Genomic DNA, 21,023 nt, shown 5'->3' on the forward strand with positions numbered 1-21,023 from the left:
CATTGCCCATACATATTTAAGTTTTCATATATTTGAAATGCAGATACACATAAATACAAACGCTCACACACAGCTACCTGAAAGTTAACCAGAATACATTTTCTTATTTTTCATGGCAGCACAAGCTCTTTTTGTCTGCTAACCCCTCAGTCACTAATTCACATTCTTTTAAAGGGAAAAAAATATGCTTCTGTGCTCTAGTTTTAAAATGCAAAGGTATGATGTTATTTGTCACCATGCCCAAAAAAGTCCTTACTCGGTAACTTTGCCAGAAGAGGGAGAGAGAGAGAGGCAAATGCTCCCCCAGCTGTTTCCTGTCTACAGTGTCTGTGTAATGTAGATAAATGTGAGGATTTTCTCTAAATCCCTCTTCTGTTTGCTAAATCTCACTGTCACTGCTAAAATCAGAGCAGATAGAGCCTGCGCAATGGAATAAAGTCCTCAATATTGAAATGTGACATTGCTCTCAACATCTCACATCTCTCTGGATTTCTTTTTTCTCATCATTACTGCTAACAAATTCATTTCCAGACTTTGCACTTTCAAGAAGCAATGGAAAAAATCAACAGTCTTTCAACACAATTAGTTAAGTGCTGCTTGTGTGATTTCTTGAAGGTAAATCTTTATTACTATTTCAAATAATTTTTTAGTTTTATTTTGCTGTGTATTGTCTGCTGCTGGCTTGAGGAGTATTGTGCACTTTTCAATAACATTATTTTAGAACTGAGAATTATTTATAAATTGCTGAACATGCAATTTTATGTGATCTGGAAAATGGCTGTATGTAATAGTTGCAATTACATAGATAACTGTAAGGGTAAACTATTGCAAATACCTGTCTTAAATTTCACTTCTATTCAGAGAACTTTGTAATATTTCAGTTATGTCATTTTTAAAAGGTCCACTTACATCACTGTCTATATTGTTAATTAATGCTTCTGAAAACATGAACTTTTAGCTATTTTCTGCAGGTGCAGGGTTTTATAGGAAAAAAGGTACTATTCACATGTTAAGTTTCTGCAGTTTTATTATACACAATTATAGAGAAAACGTTCATGCTTTCACAAGGAAACTTTTAAGGGATGTTGTCACTGCAGCAATTTTCTGGCAGCATCGTGGCATTTACTTGGTTTTTGCTTTCATAAATTAAAAGTAAATGAGAAGTTCAGTTTGTTTTCTACATTAGAAACCAGCTGCGACTCTTGCTGACCTTGCATATTTGTACAGCTTAAGCAATTGTACATAAAGAAAATGGAAATTCCTTTACATGTTCATCTCCAAGTTTTCCCTTCTAGGGAGGGCTTTCTCAGGAAAGTTTGCATGTGAAGTTTGATGTTATGACCCTATAATTTCTGCGCAATAATATAAACTGTCTTAAGGTAAATTTGACTTCAGTAGGTGCATTGACCTCTGTTTCTGTCAGTTGGCTCAAGTCCAACTTTCCATTATCTGCAAATTTATATCCTTCAAGAACTTTTTTTCCCCTTAGTATTTTGCAAGGATATTTATGGAGTTGAAAGAATTATCTTATTTTATTTGCTTAGGGCCTAATATTTTTTTTAAGTTGCTCTTACACTTAAAACACACTTATCTCATTCCTTAATGACCTAATTACAGATCTGAAATTGCAAGAGATGAAATCATTCCCTTAATGTATAAATGGGCATCCTTTCCAATATACTTGAAAGAAGAGGGGTTGGAGGTTTTTTTAAGTATTGAGCAAGGCTCTAAGAGACATAAAAGTAATGTGCTAGTTCCTCAGCTGTGCATCCTGCCAAGCTTCCTTGGAATCAATGGAACATATTGATTTAAGTTAGCATGTAGCCCAGATTCTTTTCTCAAAGTTAACAGTATTTAAGCCTTGATCCACTCCAGAGTATATATGCTTTATTTATATAACAATTACCAGTGAATACTGATATTTCATAATAATTGCACATTTCTACTATGGCTTGATAATCAGGCCCAGCCCCTCTGGAATAAAATGTAATTTTGAAGATATAACTCTTGATTTCTTGCTGTAGCATATAGTCTCCAAAAAAATGTTGCCTCCTGCACGATACTTATAATTCTTGCAGATGTTCTTACATGTTACTGAAATGACCAAGCATGTGAAGAATTCTTATGCACAACTTGTGTCAAGTGATAATTTGTTAAATGAAGGGGACTTACATAGAGGAATTAAGAAGCGAATGAGATGCAGAGTGTTCATATATGACATTCCTTTGTAGTGCTACTCTTCTGGACTACTAAAAGAGCAATGTAGCAAAAGCTGGCTATTTTACTGAAAAAAAAAAGAGGAAATTCCAGCTGTGAAAATATGGTCAGTCATTCTGTGCAAGTAAAAGAAGTGCTTAACCAGGCTCATCTTGAACCTGTATTCAATTTCTTAACGTAATTAGATGCTTCAATAAACCCCACCCACACGCCAATGCGTTTTCTTTTAAGCTCTCAACTTTCTAGTCAGACTGGGGATAATGTAAGTACCCTGCTTGATTGTAGAGAACCTGCAGCAATATTGGATTACAACTCTGTATTTCCTTAAGAATATTCCCCTCAGATATAAAGGGGTACTTGGATTTTATCACAGGCATATTGAATCAATTAATGTTGTGTTTAATTAAAATGATGAAGTAAAGTTAAAGTTTTAAACTGTGTTTTGGAATTTGCTTTAATGAAACAGTACTTGATTTATCAAACAATTGATTGAACCTCAGAAACATGTGAGCCTGTTTTCTTTTCTGCAAAGTTTTTACTTGTTTGAAAGTTCTTGACTGCTGTTAAATTTGGAGATAAAGTTAGAAATTCTCTGTGGTTTATACTGTGCAGTCTTTTTTGGCTTCCACTAAAGGAAAAACAGTAGATAATCTGTTTTGTCGTAGTTCAGTGCTGATATTTATCTGAAAATGCAAGCCAGCTGAGAAGTCTTTAAAAATAAAAAATTGTTAAATGTCTAAAATTTATGTTTAATTTTGGACCAAATGTTATACGAGAACAAATTGTTAAATACATAATGTTCTTGTATTTGTAATGTCTTTCAGCTTTCTGAGGCAGTGTGCTAAACAGCTTTCTGCTTTACCTCCTCAGAACTGGGAACCATCTTAAACTGCAGGTGCATCACATTTATCTTATAAATTCAAAATATGGCAAAGGAAAAAAGAAATTGTTGTTAAGATATGGAATCATTGCAGGAAATAGTGCCTCATGTTATCATCATTCATTTATAATCTGATTTTTCTCCATCTGCCATTGAAGTCATGATCATGCATTTGAGCTTGTTGGGGTTTGCATGGCAAAGTTGGCTAAAGACACTTGTGAATGGGAAAATAATTTTTTTTTATGGTATATCATGGGATTTAAAATTATTCATTATTTTTACAGTGGAAATAAGAGACTCATCCAGCAAGGCACTAAGATCTCTTGCCAAGAAAATAAGAATTCTTAAAAATTATTGACTAAAAAAGGCTCAATATCACACTGGATCAGATCCCAATTGATCAGAAAATAGATAACTACATCTTTTTTTCAAAAGTTCAGTGAAGAAATATTAAAGATTAAGTGGTCCCTGAACCCCTGAAAGAAACTTTAGGGAAGATGAATCATTTTACTTTCAATTACTTTGCACTAGACTGCTAACACAAAGCAGTTTTAAGCCAAGTTTAACTCTATGTGGAAGACAGATTTTTAACTTCTTACCTGACTGCAATGCTAATGTTAACCTTAAAAGAGAATGAAATTAAATGCAGATTTACACCTTTCAAAACTATCATTTTTGGCAAGTGATCTAAACAAGTTCAAAATAAGCATTAAGCACATTACTCAGTGTCCTGCTACTCTACGTAAATAGCTTTTCTTAATATTAAAAGAAAAAGCTATCTTCTTTGCATGTTGGGTAAGAAATTGGGTGGACATAAAGGGATACAAAAATAAGTGACTAAATGGATTGGTGCAATTTTACACCCATTGAGAACTGGTCTTTCTTTGGTCATAAGTACAGGAAGATAGTTTGTAACCAAATGTAAATGAGAAAAGAATTATCACCTCTGTATTAACCTCATGGCCACATCTGCCTATGAGGGGATAATGAAGGTCGATGAAGTATAGCTCCTTAAAACAAGTAAAAATAGAAATCTTTAATGTTTTAAAATTCACACTCCTTTTAATTTCTCAAATGTTTGCCTGCTAGTAACAGGGAACTGAAAGAGTGAATGAATGTAGTCTTCAGCTACAGAAGATCCCACATCAATTCCTGTAACTTTGGCAAGTTGAACCTTGCAACATTTTTGGTTTTTCCTGGTGTTTTCCTTTCTAAGGTGGCTGGAGAACTGTGGTGTACCAATAATGAACTATTTTTCTCTTGGGCCAAATTTCCTTACAGCAAGATTAGAGTCATTTATTCTTCTGACAATGTTGATTTTAGTTTAAACAGCCTTTCTCCATCCTATGCCACCCCCCCATTTCTCACAGTACATTGGCAGGCACCTGTCATATTCCCTCTTAGCTTACCTGGTCTGAGACAAACCAATTCAAGGTTGTTTTCTTTATTTATATTATTCCAGGCTTCCCTTTGTCTGCCTATTCCACCCTTCCATCTTTTGCTTTCCAAAAGCAAATATAAGTCATAGATACTACAGGGTTCCCTAACTAGATGTGATTGTGAGAATTCACCAGAATAAATAATCAGTTTCCAAAATACATAGACAAGGACATGTAGGCAGTTGCAAAATCATGGGGAGACATTTCCTGATACCATGCTTATTGTCCAAGAAATCACAGTACATATTCATTCTCATTCACAAGTGTGCAGGAGTCATTTTTTGTAAGACTCTTTGGGGAAATTCTGACACTGCTTCTTCTTCCTTGGCAGGTGAAGATGCACACTGCGTCCTACATCCATTTCTTCTACCTTGGCCTGTGTTTGCTTACCTTAACCAGTTCTGTTGCTGCTGGCCCAGAGACACTCTGTGGTGCTGAGCTGGTTGATGCTCTTCAGTTCGTGTGTGGAGACAGAGGCTTTTACTTCAGTAAGTCCTCCCTTTCTTTCCTTTAACTGCTAAACACTTTCATGTAATCCACTGGAGTCTGCAAGTGCTGTAGATTAGTTTAGCTATGATCATCCAGGCTGCCAACTAGGACTGGTGTCTTATACCTGGAAGATGCTCAAGCCTTCAGTTACCATAAAGCCTCAGTGAGGAATAATGTAGTGCCTGTGTTAAACCTCTCTTTCTGATAAAATTTATTTTGAGACTTGTTATTATTTTTCAACACTTTCCAGCTGTCGCTATTTCACCTGCTGTGTTCCTGCTTTCCACTGACCTGTCACTGAAATCAAATGAATGAGAGCAAACACCAAACCCAAGACACTCATGAGGCAGAACTACACGTACCTGTTATGTGAGACTACTAGTAAACACTTTAAGTACACACTTTTTCATGTTAAAAACACACTAAGCTTCAACATCTGGTGTAAAAAAAATGAAGAGCTGGAAGGCAGCAAGCAGAAAGTTACTGCATCCAAGTATCCACATGCTTCATCATTTAAATACAGGTGGAGGGAAATTCATGTGTGGTGAGATAATAAAGGCTAACACCAGTACAGGCAACAGATAAAGTTAACTCTGCAATAGTGAGGATCAAGAAATACTCAGCTTTTATGTAACAGAAATTTATTTCTGATTTTCAGCTATTTGCCACTTAAAGTTAATGAAACTTTTAGTTAGGAATATATTCATTCTGAACACATTCAATAATACATTTCTTCAAAACATGATAGAATTTGTGCTCCTATAGCCTCTGAAGCTAGCATTTACTTTTAATAACAATATGTATTTCTTTGATTTCCCTGATATTCCTTCATGACTGAAGCTTCTTGTCTTCTCTGCTAACATTTTTGTTTTTCTGATCATACCCACCCTATTCCTATTTATTTCTATTCATGAAGTCACTGCTTTAAATGTTTTCTCCCTGCTTGCAGTAAAAACAAATTCAGACACTTGCACTTCTAAATTACAGAAAATTCTACCTTCTTCAACATATAAATTGTAGAGATTTTCACTATCTTATTGGCATATTTTATTAAAGTTCACTTTTGGAACCTTAGTTTTATGTATACAAAGTAATCCACTATTCACAAAAGAACCTTTCTTTTCTGTATTTAACACTTCATCTCCTGTGAATAAGCACCTACTCCAGGGTGCTGTTCAGCTTTGTATTCTGGTGCTAAACACAGCATTAAAAGTACTGGAATCTCTCATACAGGAATTTACATTTTCCTACAAACTCATCAGGTGCTCATTTTTACACCACAATCTGTTGCATTTATTAGCAGCAGAGTTAGGGATTATTTGAGTGTCCTACAAATGTTTTATTGCTGGAGTGCCTGTAAAGACTGTCATCTCCCCCTCTTGCTTCTGCACCAGAAAACATTGAGACAATACATATAGAACAGCAGAGCAACTGTTCTTTTACTGTGTATGAATCTCAGGTGTTTCTCTACCAGCAAAATGTTTGCTGCTGGTTCAGAGACCTCTCATGCTTGCTTTCCACAAGAGTAGCTGTTATTGCCCAGCAATCATACATACTGTTAGGTGTACTTTGTGATCCTCAAGGTAAGAGGTCATGTGAAATGCTAATCGTTAGCAATAATGCTCTTTGCTTTCAATCTCAGTTATTCTAGGGTTTCACAATCTGTTTCAAACCTCTACCCCAAGCTAGGTCATCCTTAATTTCAAATACCATGATGGGCTTCCAGTGTTTCAAAGGAGATCATTACCTTTGCAATCTTGACCTTTATCTGCTGTCAGTTTAGACTTTCTCTCTAGTCTTTGTTGCTTTCTGACATTCTGAGTTTTCACTAAAAATAATGTAACAACACTATAAATGTCAACCTTGTTGTCTGTGGAAACCTGTGGAAGGTTTTACTTATGAATGACCACCCCATTTTAGGAGTCTTGCACAGTTGCAATCAATAGCCTGCAGTTGCATCATTCAACAGGAATGTTATGAAGCTGACATGTATGTGGCCCCTTGGATGCCAAGTAATGTGTGTGCTCTACCTGGCTACTTCTTATTTACGAGGAAGAAATTGAATCTGTTTTAACCCTCTCCCTCTTATTTGTTAGAGTTCAATCAAAAATACAGAACTAGAGAAAAGTAATCCCAGTAACATTGGTAAAACAAATTGAGATCCTCATATCAAATGTACTACAGAATGCAGCATACTATTAGAAGTTAAAAATGTTGCTTGATTTCTTGGGACTTTTTAAGAACGCCACATCATTTGCAGAGGTAAAAACCCAATGAAATTTTTATTTTGTTGCAAAGAGTATGTCAATAAAAGTAGTATTTTAAGCCTTCTTTTCTCATACTCTGGTTCCTTTAAATAAAGTATAATCAATGGTAGTATTTGCCTTTAACTTGCACAGGAAATAGCTGTCAGGAATTTTTTTTTTCTTCCATCACTCTGTATTTCACTAGAGACTTCAAATATAAAGAATACCTTTTGGCTGAGGTGGAATTCCTGGTTCTGAGTCAAGGTCAAAGCTTCCAAATATTCCTTGGGAATTGTGGGTGGAAGTGAAGATAGAAATAATTGTATTACTTTCTGTTGAAACTCTGTGCTTCCCAGCCACAAGGATGTATCTATGGCTAGGACTGGAAGACAAAATTTTCCTTTATATAGTCTACTCTGCCCAACTTTTTAGCTATAAAAGGAAACTCCTTACAGCTTCTGAGGAGATGCCCCAGCTGCTTACCGCACACAAGGAGAAGTACTGATTTCAAGAGAAAGTAAAATGTGATTTCTACCACTCTCTGTTGTCTTGAGATTGACTGACAAGGAGCATTTTTCAAAGATTTTTAAGGGAAAACACAGCACAAATCCCAAAATTTAACATCTGCTTTTTTCCCTTGGTCATATTTAACTCCAACCAGCACTGGATACTCCTCAGGCAGCTTTTTGTCTCCTATGATTTAGCAGAGAAAAGCAGATTGTTGCTACATTTTACCTAGGGACATATCTCTAGGAGAACTTCTGTCCCTCAGGTTCATGTGTGCTAGGTTTTGTTAGAAGAAGATGACAGAGAACCTGGCCACAGCTACAAAAGTGGCCACACTTAAACACAGCTTTTCTCAGTGTTTCTCCAATCTCAAAACCTCTGGATCCAAGAGTCATGAAGCCAAGTGGGATGGCTTTGACATTCACTTAAATTTTAATGTCCAGAAAGGTCTACCATGGTACGCTCATTACAAAACAACACTGAGAGGAGAGAATGTTAGAAAAACTTAAAGGAGAAATTACAGGAAACTTACAAAATTAAAAGCCTAAGAGGGGGGAATTTTTTCTTGGAATAGTCTAGTCTTATCACAGAAATTTACTTTGTAGATTACTCAAAAAAAAATCTTCATAAATGTTGAATTTGACGAACAGTCATTCATTCTTGCTCATGCTGTTTTCTCAGGGCCATTACTACCATGAGATCTAGTAGTTTGTTCTAAGGAGAAAATACTTTATTCTTTTTTAATCTTCTCCTTTGAAAATATACCTTTTAAAATAAATACATAGCAGTCTTGCTAGCAATACACAATTGCCAATAAAGAAACAGATTTCTTAATTCCTTAAACATTTTCAGTCTTCTAATTTCTAATGCCCAAGTTAGATGGCAATACTTATTTGAAACCATGACAATCAACATTCTGAATTAAAACCCCACCTTTTTTTTCTGTTAAAAACACTGCTTTAGTCTTTTGGTGAATCTTCTGAACAATCACTTGCATAAAAAAGCAAAGAGCGGAATTTGGGTACCTGAGACACTGGAGTTCCTCTGATATTCTTCAGAGAATGACCTAGCACATGCTTCCACGTGTAAAGCAGTGAATCCCATAAAAGATGGGCTTTTCTGGCATCAAGCTTAATGTTCCCTGTGTCAACTGCATTGAGGAGAATTACTACAGATTTTTACTACTTTTTTTTTTTTTGTCCTCTAAGACAATCAAAATTGTGTGCTGTCCTTGGGAAAATCCCCAGCTGTGCACAACGTAAGACTATTAGTTTATAATCATCAGAAAATCAGGATAAGCCTGTGAATATAATTTTGGGTGATGAGAGCTGTCATGAGATTCCTTTGCTTTGTAGAACTAAGGTATATGTGGAGGAATTACTGCCTTAGAAAAGAGGAAACAAGCAGCAAAGCAACAGGCAATTACGTTCTGCTTCTCCCATTTCCCTCTAGTTAAGAGCTTCTTGTTTACTTCAGGAAGTCTGCTTTTAAGATGTTATTAAAGTTTCTAGGCCTGTCAAACCTATCAGCATAATTACAAGAGATGGCATGGCACTCAGTTCTTTAAGTACTCCATACCTGTAGGAGCTATGAGTCATTAGCTCCTCTCTGCATCCCTGATTGAAAGGAATGTTAATGTTAGAAGCCCAGCAGAGGCATGCTGAAAAGCTGCCACGGACACACACAGACTCTGGTGTCACTGACAGTCTCACAAATCTTTGCAAACATGTGCTGGTCATCTTGGCTGTGTCCATACAGCAAGATCTGAGAGTGTTTTTGAGTTCCTTGGTCTGGCTACATGCCCCATTCACGTCCAAATATTATATCTATGGAAGATTTGAGCGTATTCTTCTGTCTATCCCTAGGTTCCTTACCTCTTACCCTGGAAAGGAGCTCAGGTGCGCTTTAGCCAGGTCTGCAGGGGCAGTGCTCAGGGAACCAGAACTATAGGCTGCTGATGGATCAGTATAAGAAAGAAAACAGTTCTGGCTTCTGGAATGATATCACTGTATAGTCAAACAGCTGGCACAAGTTTTCTGTGTGCTTTGTTGCCCCTGGTAGTAAACATTGAGGAAGGTCTCTGAAAATAAGCCAGTCTTTGGAAGAATTTTCTCATTTTTTACCACATTAAGAAAGGGTAAGGAGTTGTTCATAAAGGTTAACCTCAGTTTAGTGAGGTTAATCTCCTTAAGTTACCTCCTTAATAACAGAGAGAGGTTCTGTCTTCTTTCTCCATGGATTGCAGAGTAAGTCTAGGAGGAGTTAGCCTCTGATAAACACTAAATTTAGTCCCTGCAAACAGGTCTCTGCAGCTAGTTCCTTAGGTCACCAAGGATTTTATAATTTTTCAACCTTTTCCTTAAGAGGGACTGAAATAGTGATGATAATTTTAATGAAGTGACTGGAAACAAATAATTGATCAAAATTTCAACAAGAAACATCTCTGTAAAAAGTGTCTACTATCAAAACCAAATTAGTACATTTTCTCCAGAAGTTCAGTTTATATATGTCCTTTTTAGCTGGTGGATATTAGAGATGTTAATGCTTTTTATGATGTTTACCTTTTTTTATGCACTAGACCAAGCTTCAAATTTGGTCTCAAATAACAGAAAGCTGTTACTTGACATTTGATTCCCTAACTGCTAGATATGTATTTAATACATAGTTTAGTCTCATGTTGGATAAAGCCACTCAAAGAAGCCCTTGGCAAGATCAACATTAATTCTTGGCATAGCTACCCATCTTACTTTTCCACTGAATCTTAAATACTGAGAAAAACCCTTCCCTGACTTCAGCTCTGGCACATGCTCTGTGCAATCAGACAAAACTTTTGCGTATGGACCTCCTTGTTTGTTCTGGTATCAGTAAAGCATTTGTGATTTTCGATCAGCAGCAGGAGTCACAGAGTGAATCATTCCATTCAGCAGAACCACATGCCCCATTAATTAAAACCTTTTGCATTTACTACCTGGGCATGGAGGGCATTCCATGCACAGTGCTCATTCCAAAGGCAGAAATTCACAGAGCCATTTCTCTAGGGCTCATTCAGCACTTTAGCTCTTAGGCACCTTTCAAACCCTTTCACATTGCTGAAAATCAAATAGAGACTTGAAGGCACCTCGGTGCTTTGCTAACAAAGGATGGATCTGGCCTTGCTTATTAAACCACATCCAAGCTTAATTGTTCAAAATATGAAAACAAATGCAAGAGATAACCAACAGTTAAGTAATTTCTCAGTCTAGAAATCAAGACAAATACCACAAATGTATATTTAGTGAAGAAATTATGCTAAATTTATCTCTGGTAATAACCACAGAAACTTCTATGTCAAGAGGAAGGAAAAGCCATTAATGCCTACTTTCTGCGTGGTGCATTTAGTGCAAAACCATTATGAAAGATAAAGCCCAAATTCTGGGTCTAACTTTTAAGTAATGACAGCCATATTTCATGTTTGCATCACTAAATGAGGTTCTGAGAACAAAAATTCTAACGCATCCATAGTCTTTGGAGGGGCATACTATATAATGACCAGTGGGTGAGTCCAGCTTGTGAAAAGTTACTTAAATTCCTACAAAAATACAGCCTAGTCTGAGATAATTTCCGTGTTTTCTGATTGAATCCCATACACAAAGAAATTTTATGTTTTCAATGTCCTTACTCTTACTAGGCAGAGCAGAATGCATTTGCTTATCTCATGTTAAATCCTTTAATAGTGAAAACTTGAATAGCTTCCTTTTATCAAAGAAACTTTCTAGGGCTCATGTGTCTCTTGCCTTTTTTTTTCCTTGCGTCTACAGCATATTTAAATATTTCCCATCTTATTCTGAAATTCAGCTGTGATCCCAGTCTTCCCATTTATGTAATATATCTCTTCTAGAGTAAGAGGATGCTTCCAGACAGCAGGCCCTTCTGCTTCCTTATGTGCCCATAAAAGTGTGGAAGTAGGGAAAAAGTGTCCTGTTAAAACCTTTCCTTTGGGAAATTATGACTCACACAAACCTGAAATTATATTATATTTTTTATACATAACTATTTGTTTATATTGTTTGTGTCTTTGTGTATTGGGCAGAGATTTACACAAGGCTGAATATGCAGAAAAAGGAAGGGGTTGGCTCAGGCCATTCTGATTCAATCCAGCTCAGTGAACTGTTTTCTTTCTGAAAATAAATATTCTAGGAACACCATTTCTATCTCCAAAAAAGTAAACACTTAATACCCCCAAATCCTATAAACAGCAGGTTCTAAGAAAACAAATCCTACTGAAAATTGGTTTGACTTGAAAAGAAGGTTCATTAACAGCCATATCCTTCTAAGGCCATGGATAAAATCATAAATTACGCACACAAACTCTGTATTCTAAAGAAAATTTTAAATGTATGGCTTATGCACGGGTATAAAACATCTAAGTGTCATGGAGAATATTGTAGGGAAGGTGTCATTCTGCTTGTGGATCTGAAAAAGATGAGTACATTCCTAATTATGTTTGCAGGCTCTTCCAGACCACATATAATAAATCCAGTTTACAAGAAGGATTTGTTTTTAGACTTCCATTAACTATACTGAAGGTTTCTTTTAACTCAGCCCCATGAAAACGACTGGATATGAGCTTCTACTCTTATAATGAAAGCTATACAGCTTCTTTTTGTAAGTCTTCATTGATTACTTCAGATTGCATGAAAGCTAATGAGGATATTTATTTTAGGTTAACATAGCAAAAAAAGTGAATATGCTTCTTACCTTGAAACTTCTGAAGATAAATAACAATATTGTTGCAATAATTTGTTTCTACATCCCCCAAATTCCTGAATTACTAGTCAACAGGTCTTCCATGAAAAAAACTTAGTTTTTCCTACGTATTTGAAGTTTTATGTTTCTTTCCATTAAAGTTTCCAGCCTTTTACAGACATATTTAGTTTGGCAGGAAGAATCTGGTGACTCATAGACTGTAGAAATTTGAGAGCAAGCTACTGAAAATGTATCTAATTTCTTCTTGTGTAATTTGGGAGCAAGCTACTGATAGTATGTCTAATTTTCCTAGCTTAATCAAATGTATTATTGGCAAATACATGTCCTGAATAAAAGCCATGTTTATTTCTGAAATATATAGCTAAGATTAAATGCAAAAACACCATATATATTTGCTTTTAGAACACTTCTCATTTTTTGTTCTAATTGTTTCTGGCATTTCTCTCTAAATCAATGGGCACTGAATGAAAAACAGAGGCACTAGTTGAAACAATTTGCATTACAATCCTACTTATATTTTAGAATTCAGTAATGTAAAAGCGTTCCTTATGTTGTTTTTTGTGGTGGTTTTTTGGGTTTTTTTCATATTTTCAAGAGAGGATAGAGGTGTAGGAAGCATAGGTGCTGTTATTATACCTTTATAATTTATCTAGAGAAAGACAGATGTATTCAAAAAGATCTCATCTGTATTTTATGCTGTTGACTATACTGTTCCTTTCATGTCTTTTCAGACCTTCCTAGATATACATCATTTTAGTTTGTCCAAATACAGAATTAACTTGCTGAATGATTAACACTGAACAGAGTGTGACCTGAAATACAGAGATTCTGGTTCAGATGCAGTCCATCTATTTTTGGGCGCTTAAATGAAGATTCTGAGTTAGGAGTCTACTCAAGCTCATCCTGCAGTCAGTGAGAGGACTAAAAAACTTTCAGGGCTCTCATTAAGTTATGAATTTTCCCTAGGACACCCTTTTTTTTCCTCCACTAAATTAAGCAAGGAAGCTGTAGCAATTGTACTCTTATGCTCGTTAAGTCAGTTGGGTAAGGACCCTCCATTGGAAGCCTAAATTTTGGCAGAATTAATCTGTTTAAAACCACACAATGAACTTCCATTTAGAGGTAAAGATGCACTCATACAGATCCCATTTTAGATCAAAGCAAACCCAAGCTTATTTTAGCTGCTATGGTGTAGTGCAGTTAAGCAAAGACCCAGAAAGCGCTTTATGCAGGTAACACCAGTTAGAGCTGCTCCTCTAGCTCTTAAAAACTCCCAGGCTTTAGTCTGACTAAGTGTGAATCCTGTTGGAGAAAGCACTCCAGTTGGACACAGTAAAAGTGCAAGGGAAAAGCTTATCTATCTTTTCTTTCTTGATAGAATAGATAGAATATACTCTTACATGTTATAGCAAGTAAAACTCCTTCATGTTTTATTTCTGCAAAGCAAGGTGTACTTTTCCACGCATAAGTAATGAAGCAGTTTTTTACACTGGTGTTCACACCAGATCATTTCTATTCCTATGAGTCTTCATTTTCCAGTAGTTTTTAAAGAAATTGAGACAACAATAATGTTTATAACCTACAGAGGCAGCTAAATACCAGATGTCATTAAAGAGGGATTTTCTCTTTTAGAGGGCTGTGCCTTCTATCATGGTATCGTCATGGAGAAAGACACAGAATGATGCTCAAGTGAGATACTCAGGCAATGAAACATTCACAGTTAGGTTGGATAGGGCTCTGAGAAACCTGATCTAGTTGAAGATGTTCTTGCTAATTTCAGGGGACTGGATTACGTGATCTTTAAAGGTCTCTTCCAGCCGAACCTATTCTATCACTTGGAAGATTTAAAATATAGCTACTGCTGACTTAATGAGCTCACCTCTAAAAGCAATAATATGAGTGAACTAAGAATCCCACTGGCTGTAAACCATTCAGTGAGTCGAAACAACACAAAGCATCTCTACCTTCCTCACACCAGTACCCCTCCTCATCCAAGATAATATAGAAAAGCAAAGAACCACTTCAAAGACGTTGGCATTTCATGATCTTCTGTAAAGTTACCTCTTTGCAGAGAACAATAGTCACAGTAGTTAAAATTTCCAAAACATCTATGGGGACAGGAACTGCTCTTTAGGTTGTTTGGACATTGATAATCCTTTTTCAGTACACATATTGTTTTGAAGCAGAGTAAAAAACAAGCACTAAAATCAAGAAAGAATTATTTATGTTTGCTATGAATAAATATGTATATGACATAGCTTATTTCAAGGTGCTCTTAGTATTGTGCGTTGTACTATTCCCAGCTGGTTTGGCTTGAGGAAATAGGGGTAGAAATGGTGCTGTCACTTCACATTTGCTTCTGCATTTAAAAGACACAAAAAGGGTGTTCTCAAAAATTATTTCATACACCCAAGGAGTTCCACCACCATTTGAGGAATTACAAACACTAGGTTTAATGTAGCTATTCCAAGACACAAACATTTTAAAACGTGGAATGGTCAAGAAAATCTGTTGAATTAAAAAAAAAAAAAAAAAGGAAGACATTTTGCAGAATTTCACCCTTGTCTTTCTTTCTGGAAAAAAAATAGAATTAAATTCTACAACTGCAGCTACAATGGCGTTAAGTCAACTCCCCTAATTTTTCTTTCATAGTCATTTCATTTTAGTTTTTGAAAGCAATAGGACTTGATGCAATAAAATACAACTATTTCCTGTTATCACTAAGATGGAGACTAATAAAATGAACAGAATTCGTAAGTGGTGATATTCTTACTGTCTGCTGTCCTTTTCAAATAGAAGTTTTTACTCTGATATGAAACAGATGAAATTCAGATCTGTGAAAAAGGACAACACTTTTTTAATAAATAAGGCTTTCCCTGCCCCCATCAAGAATCAAATAACCTGCAACAGATTCTGAATGCAAAATGATTATATTATGAAACAGGTGGAAATATCTTGTTTATTTTTTTATTTTAGGATCTAATGTTTTTAAGGTGTATTTCTACTTTTGCATGTGGCAAAGAGAAAATGTCAAGGAAAATCTGATATGTAGTATAATAAAGAAGGGACAAAGCCAAAGCCTGAAAAGGAGAAAATAGTAATGTTCAGAAGCGAGGCTGGCCCTATCCAGGAGTTTCTTCATAATCCAAAATTGTGATTCCATGGATACTCACTCATGGCTATCTGTTAACTTCAAATGGCTTTAGTTCAGATCATTGACGATAGTAGGAGTTAGTCTGAGGAATTCTATTTCATGGGCTCTGTGCTATGCTCACTAAAGAAAACATTGATCACTGATTTTCCTAGGTCTTTTGGCCATAAGTGTCATTACACCACAAATATTTTCCCTTGACTGGATTCCCATTGCTTTCCTACTAGTCACCTGTTTTTCCTAAGAACTACCCACTGAACTTCTAATATTTTTCTTTCTGTGTATAAATACAGCAATTAAAGGCCTTTTTGAGCAATCAATAGATACCATTTGCTCTGATTTGAAGAGGGTACACGCACATACAAAAACTCCACATTTTTAACATTATTCAGACCAACCCGAAAGTTTGTAGTTTAAAGATCATCTATCATTCAGTTCTTCATAGAATCATGGAATGTGCGGAGTTGGAACAAACCCATCAGGATCATGGAATCCAACTCATGACCCTGGAGAGGACACTCCAAGAGTCACACCATGTGCCTGAGAGCACTGTCTAAATACTTGAACTCTGACAGCCATGGTGCTGTGACCACTTGTCTGAGGAGCCTGTTCCAGTGCCCAGCCACCCACTGGGTGAAGAACCTTTCCCTGATAACCAACATAAACCTCCCTTTACTCATCTTCATGTTGTTTCCTCAAGTCCTGTCACTGGTCACCACAGAGAAGGGATCGATGCCTGCCCCTCCTCTTCCCCTCACAAGGACTTTGTAGGCTGAAATGAGGCCTCCTGTCAGGCTTTTCTTCTCCAGGCTGAACAGACCAAGTGCCCTCACCTGCTCCTCCTACAGCTTCCCAGGGCCCTTCACCATCCCCGTGTCCTCCTCTGAACATCTCTAAGAGCTCAATGTCTGTTTTACACTGTGGCACCCAAAACAGCACCGGAGGTGAGGCCTCCCCAGCCCGGAGCAGAGCGGGACAATCTCTCCCTTGCCTGGCTGGCCATGGTGTGCCTGATGCCCCCAGGACAGGGCTGGCTTTCCTGGCTGCCAGGGCACTGCTGGCTCGTGTTCAACTTGCCATCAACCAGGACCCCAAGCTCCCTTTCTGCTCTCCAGCCTCTCTCACACAACCAGGGTTGCCCCATCCCAGGTACAGACTCCAGCACTCACTTGTTAAACTTCATGTAGTTGAGGATTGCCCATATCTCTAATTTGTCCAAGTTCATACATAATTGTTTGCTAAAGTGCCTAAATCAGTCTTGATTTTGTGGCAGGTAGATGGCTACATGTAAAAGATTGAAAACTAACTTTTGAGAAGTCTTACTCTATTTTCAAAAAGCAGCATGAATCTCATAAATAGCCAGTGAGACCTTTGAAGGTCCTAAAGGCACATGAATCAGATTTTTAGGCATCAAAGAGGCAGACAGTCAAGAGATTTTTCAAAAGCAGTCATTACTTAATTTCCACTAAAATCAATGATAGGTAAACCTAGGCAGGGTTTTTTTGTTTTATTTTACTAATCCTTCCAGGCATATGCCTGTGTTTTTAGTTGCCTCAACATCCTTGGAAATACAAGTCAGGGTCCTTAGCTACTTGTCTAAATTTTGCTTATGGACCTTATTGAATACTTTTGAAAAAGTTATCACTATTAAAAGCTCTTCAAAATGAGAAATGAGAATTGGCATAATGACTTGTCTTCCTCTCTGACGTTAAACACACTAATACGCTTAGTATGAAATCTTCTTATTCCTAGCATAAATATGTGAGGCATCAGATGAAAGCTAATAATTTCCCAAGCGAGCTAAAAATAATGATAGCTGAATTTGAATAAATATTCTAAGAGGCATTCTGGAACAGACAGTGGTTAATAAGTGCTGTAAATGCTACCTTTCTACTAACCTCATTTGCAAGATGCCAAAGCCTAAACATGCACCACAAACAATACTGGATGAAAACCAAACAGGAGAAAAATTATAATCACTGCAGAAAGTTGGAGACAATGCATATCATATAATTTTCTTTGTCTTCTAAGCCAGAAAATTTAATTCAAATTCTCAAAAAATTCTTTAGGATGTCTTATTTAGGAGTTTCAGATAGTGGTGGCTTAGACCTTGTCTCCACTGCAATGAGACTGACTGCACCTAAATTTACTGCAATAATTCAAAGTACATTGCAATATAAGGAATAAGTATTATTTAAAAGTATAACTTTGTGTAACAACAAATAATACAGGAATATGTAAATTAAACTCACTTGAAATCATGCTACAATGCAAACAGAGTTTAATGGAAGAATCAGTGACTGAAGATGTGTCTAGGAATTCCTTAAAATCAGGGAATAGTAATCCTTATTTTGGTCACAGCCTGTGAATTTCATGTTATTATACGTAAGCCCATCACTAAATTACTAAAGCATTTAACAAAAAATTGTATCCACAGTTATGCAGACCACACACTTCTCGGGAGAAGGAAAAGAATCAGTGTCTTCATTATGTAATAGGTGGTCTCATGCCTTATTGACTTCCAAGATCCAAACACTGTAGACAATAAGAATTAATATTTTCCTCATAAACTCCTTTTAAGTGCTCATCATAGAGGTATTTGATTGCAGCCTTCAGACAAATACATTATACAATACAATAGCCCAGGAAATCATCTATTCCTCCAAATATTTCTAAAGGGTTTTTTTGTCCTAGTGATTGCATATCCAACTGGAGATGGCATTTTTGTATTTTTGCTAGAACTTTGCAGGTTCAAAATAGAATATAAATGTCAAAGAATTTAACCAAGCAATAGAGTGAAGTAGTACTTTCCCTTTATACAGGGAACAATGAAGGATAAAGACAAAACCAAAGCTGCAAGTGTGCCCCTGCCTCAAAAGCAACTTTAGCATAGACTCTATCCTACCTGAACTAAGAAACTACCAAAGCACTTTTGCCAAAAAATCTGGAAAAAAAGCAACATAATCCTCCTCTGATTTCGTTCAAATCTAAACACCTTTCCAAAGGCTCATTAGCTTCTTTCTACTTTCATTGGAGTAACAGAAATTGCCTCATTCTTGTGAGCTGCAGAAATTCCAGAGCACCTCCTGTTAAGGACAGCAGCAAAGCTCTGACCAAGAACAAGATTTGCTGCCAAGTGTCTAATGATAAACAGAAGTCAATGCAAAAACATTTAAAGTGTTAAATTATTGAAATCGCTTGGTCAAGAGATCTGATTTTAGATGAACAGGTTAAAAGTAATTAAGAGAAAACATAAAATAATTAAATTTTCTTTTTAGCTAATGAAGGACTCCATGGAAGGAGATACAGAAAACCCCAAATCTGCTCACTAAAAGTTCATCAAGTACTGTAGTTGTGTTAAAACTTCTCAGAATTCACAGAATTGTTAGGGTTGGACAGGACCTCTGGAAATGATATAGTCCAAGCCCCCTGCCAAGGCAAGGTCACCTAGAGCAGGTGACACAGGAACAAGTCCAGATGAGTTTGGAATGGCTCCAAAGAGGGAGATTCCACAACCTCCCTGGGCAGACTGTTCTAGTGCTCTGCCACCCTCAATGGAAAGAAGTTCTTCCTCACGTTGAGGGGAAACTTCTTGTGTTTCAGTTTATGGCCTTTGCTCCTCATCCTGTTGCTGGCCACCACTGAAAAAAGTCTGTCACCATCCTCTAGGAACAAACGTCTGAGGTATTCTATAAACATTAATGAGATCTCCGCTCAGTCTTCTCTAGAATAAATAGACTCAGTTCCCAAAGTGAGATGCTCCAGACCCTGCATCCTCTTTGCCATCCTGCACTGCCCCTTTTCCAGTAGCTCCTCAGCTCTCTGGTGCTGAGGAGCCCAGAATCTGACCCAGCACTCCAGATGTGCCTCACCAGGGCCAAGCAGAGGGGGAAGATCTGCTGCCTCAAACTGCTGGCCACGCTCTTCCCAAAGTACCCCAGGATACCATTGACCCTCCTGGCTGCAAGGGCACACTGCCAGCTCAGAGTTTCCTTCTAAACCTCCAGCAATTTCCTGTCTTCTGTAGTGACATGAATGAGGCTCATCCACGCAGGTAGTCAGTTGAAACTACCAACTGGATGAGGAGCCAATCAAGTGATTTTACAATGTCAATGTTTAGCAGAGACCACCAGTGCATTTCTCAACAGTCACCATAAAAATTCAATATCTTTCACATGCCAAACCTTGTTTGCAATGAACAGTAATCTACCAAATAAAAAGCCACTTGCTATGTCACCTGGGTTCCTTCCTCTTTTTTTCATTCTGCATCACGATATTGTACACAACTCTTGGAAAACTGGGGGTTCTGAACAACCTAAATAGATAAATATGATTTTTTTTGGTCAAGTAAACTGGACCCAATTTGACTTTTTTTTTTCTCCAGACAAAGGAATTGATAAGCTGTGATTGCCAAAATGCCAGCATAGATGGATAATATCTTGCCAAAGTATTCATTGTAGTGTTTCCCTATAGTCTCAGAAGATGGAGAGATGGCTTGGAAAACTAAAACTTAATTTGTATCAAAAGTGGATTGTTTTCTTTCTGGAACAGCTACAACCACAGAAAACTGAAACATGCAGCTGAAACCTGAAAGTCCCATCATTTCTCATTTTGAGCCAGTACTAAAAACTCACCTTTCCTTTGAACTGCCTCTACCTCTTAAGTTTGCATGATGAGTTAAAAGCACAGTCATAACGCAGTTGTAAAGGCCTGCTTTGAATTCTTTCTAGACACATTCAAGCCATACTAATTTAGCTGATGGCTGCTTGATTTCAGTGTAGCCAGTGAGAAAGCAAACAATCCAATGACCCCAAGTTCACTGAGATTGCTGGAAAATGAAAACAAGAGTTTTGGAAGGCCAGTGCTTCAACACATAAAGAAATATATTGAATACTTCAAAAGATATAAAATTCTTAGAACTGTTGGACAGGCTTCTGTGTGTGAACTTTCCTGTCCAAGTGGCATTGCTAAATACCATGGCACCAATCAGAGGGCTGACATCATATTGTTGTGTAACTCATAACCATAGCAATGTCACTTCTTAAAATGCATTATATGTGCATTCAGCTTCTTAAAATCTCAGCTGTGTCAGCTATTAAATAAAGTACAGTGCAGGAGATTTATTTTGAAACATGAGCTCTTTGTGCTTTGTATAAAGGAAACAGAAAATATAAAGCTTGCTAAGCCAATGTTAACACTGGAAGTTTGGATTCAGACGAAAGTCACAGAACAGGTTTCATCACCAATCTAGTTCACAATGATATAGTCTAGTAAGAGAGCTAATAGTGGTCATTTTAATGGACAGCAATACACTTGGGCTTTTACATTACAAATGGGCCAAAATGCAC

At 36.9% G+C, this 21,023-nt stretch overlaps 1 protein-coding gene across 2 annotated transcripts in view; it reads left to right on the top strand.

The window, feature by feature from the left end:
* The first annotated feature begins 352 nt into the window (after positions 1-352).
* IGF1 (insulin like growth factor 1) overlaps positions 353-21,023 on the top strand; it is a 46,775-nt gene continuing 26,104 nt past the window's right edge. The window contains exons 1-3 of one of the 2 annotated variants that reach the window (XM_054282109.1): positions 353-615; positions 3,042-3,112; positions 4,868-5,024. In XM_054282109.1, coding sequence (XP_054138084.1) covers positions 4,874-5,024 — 151 coding nt within the window. In that variant the 5' untranslated portion in view covers positions 353-615; positions 3,042-3,112; positions 4,868-4,873. The remainder of the gene's footprint in view (positions 616-3,041; positions 3,113-4,867; positions 5,025-21,023) is intronic. The other variant, XM_054282108.1, reaches the window with a different exon arrangement.

The sequence above is a fragment of the Melozone crissalis genome, unplaced genomic scaffold, assembly GCF_028551555.1.
Source record: "Melozone crissalis strain CALT ecotype California unplaced genomic scaffold, PUWL_Pcris_2 ptg000033l_1, whole genome shotgun sequence".
Classification (NCBI taxonomy): Eukaryota; Metazoa; Chordata; class Aves; order Passeriformes; family Passerellidae; genus Melozone; species Melozone crissalis.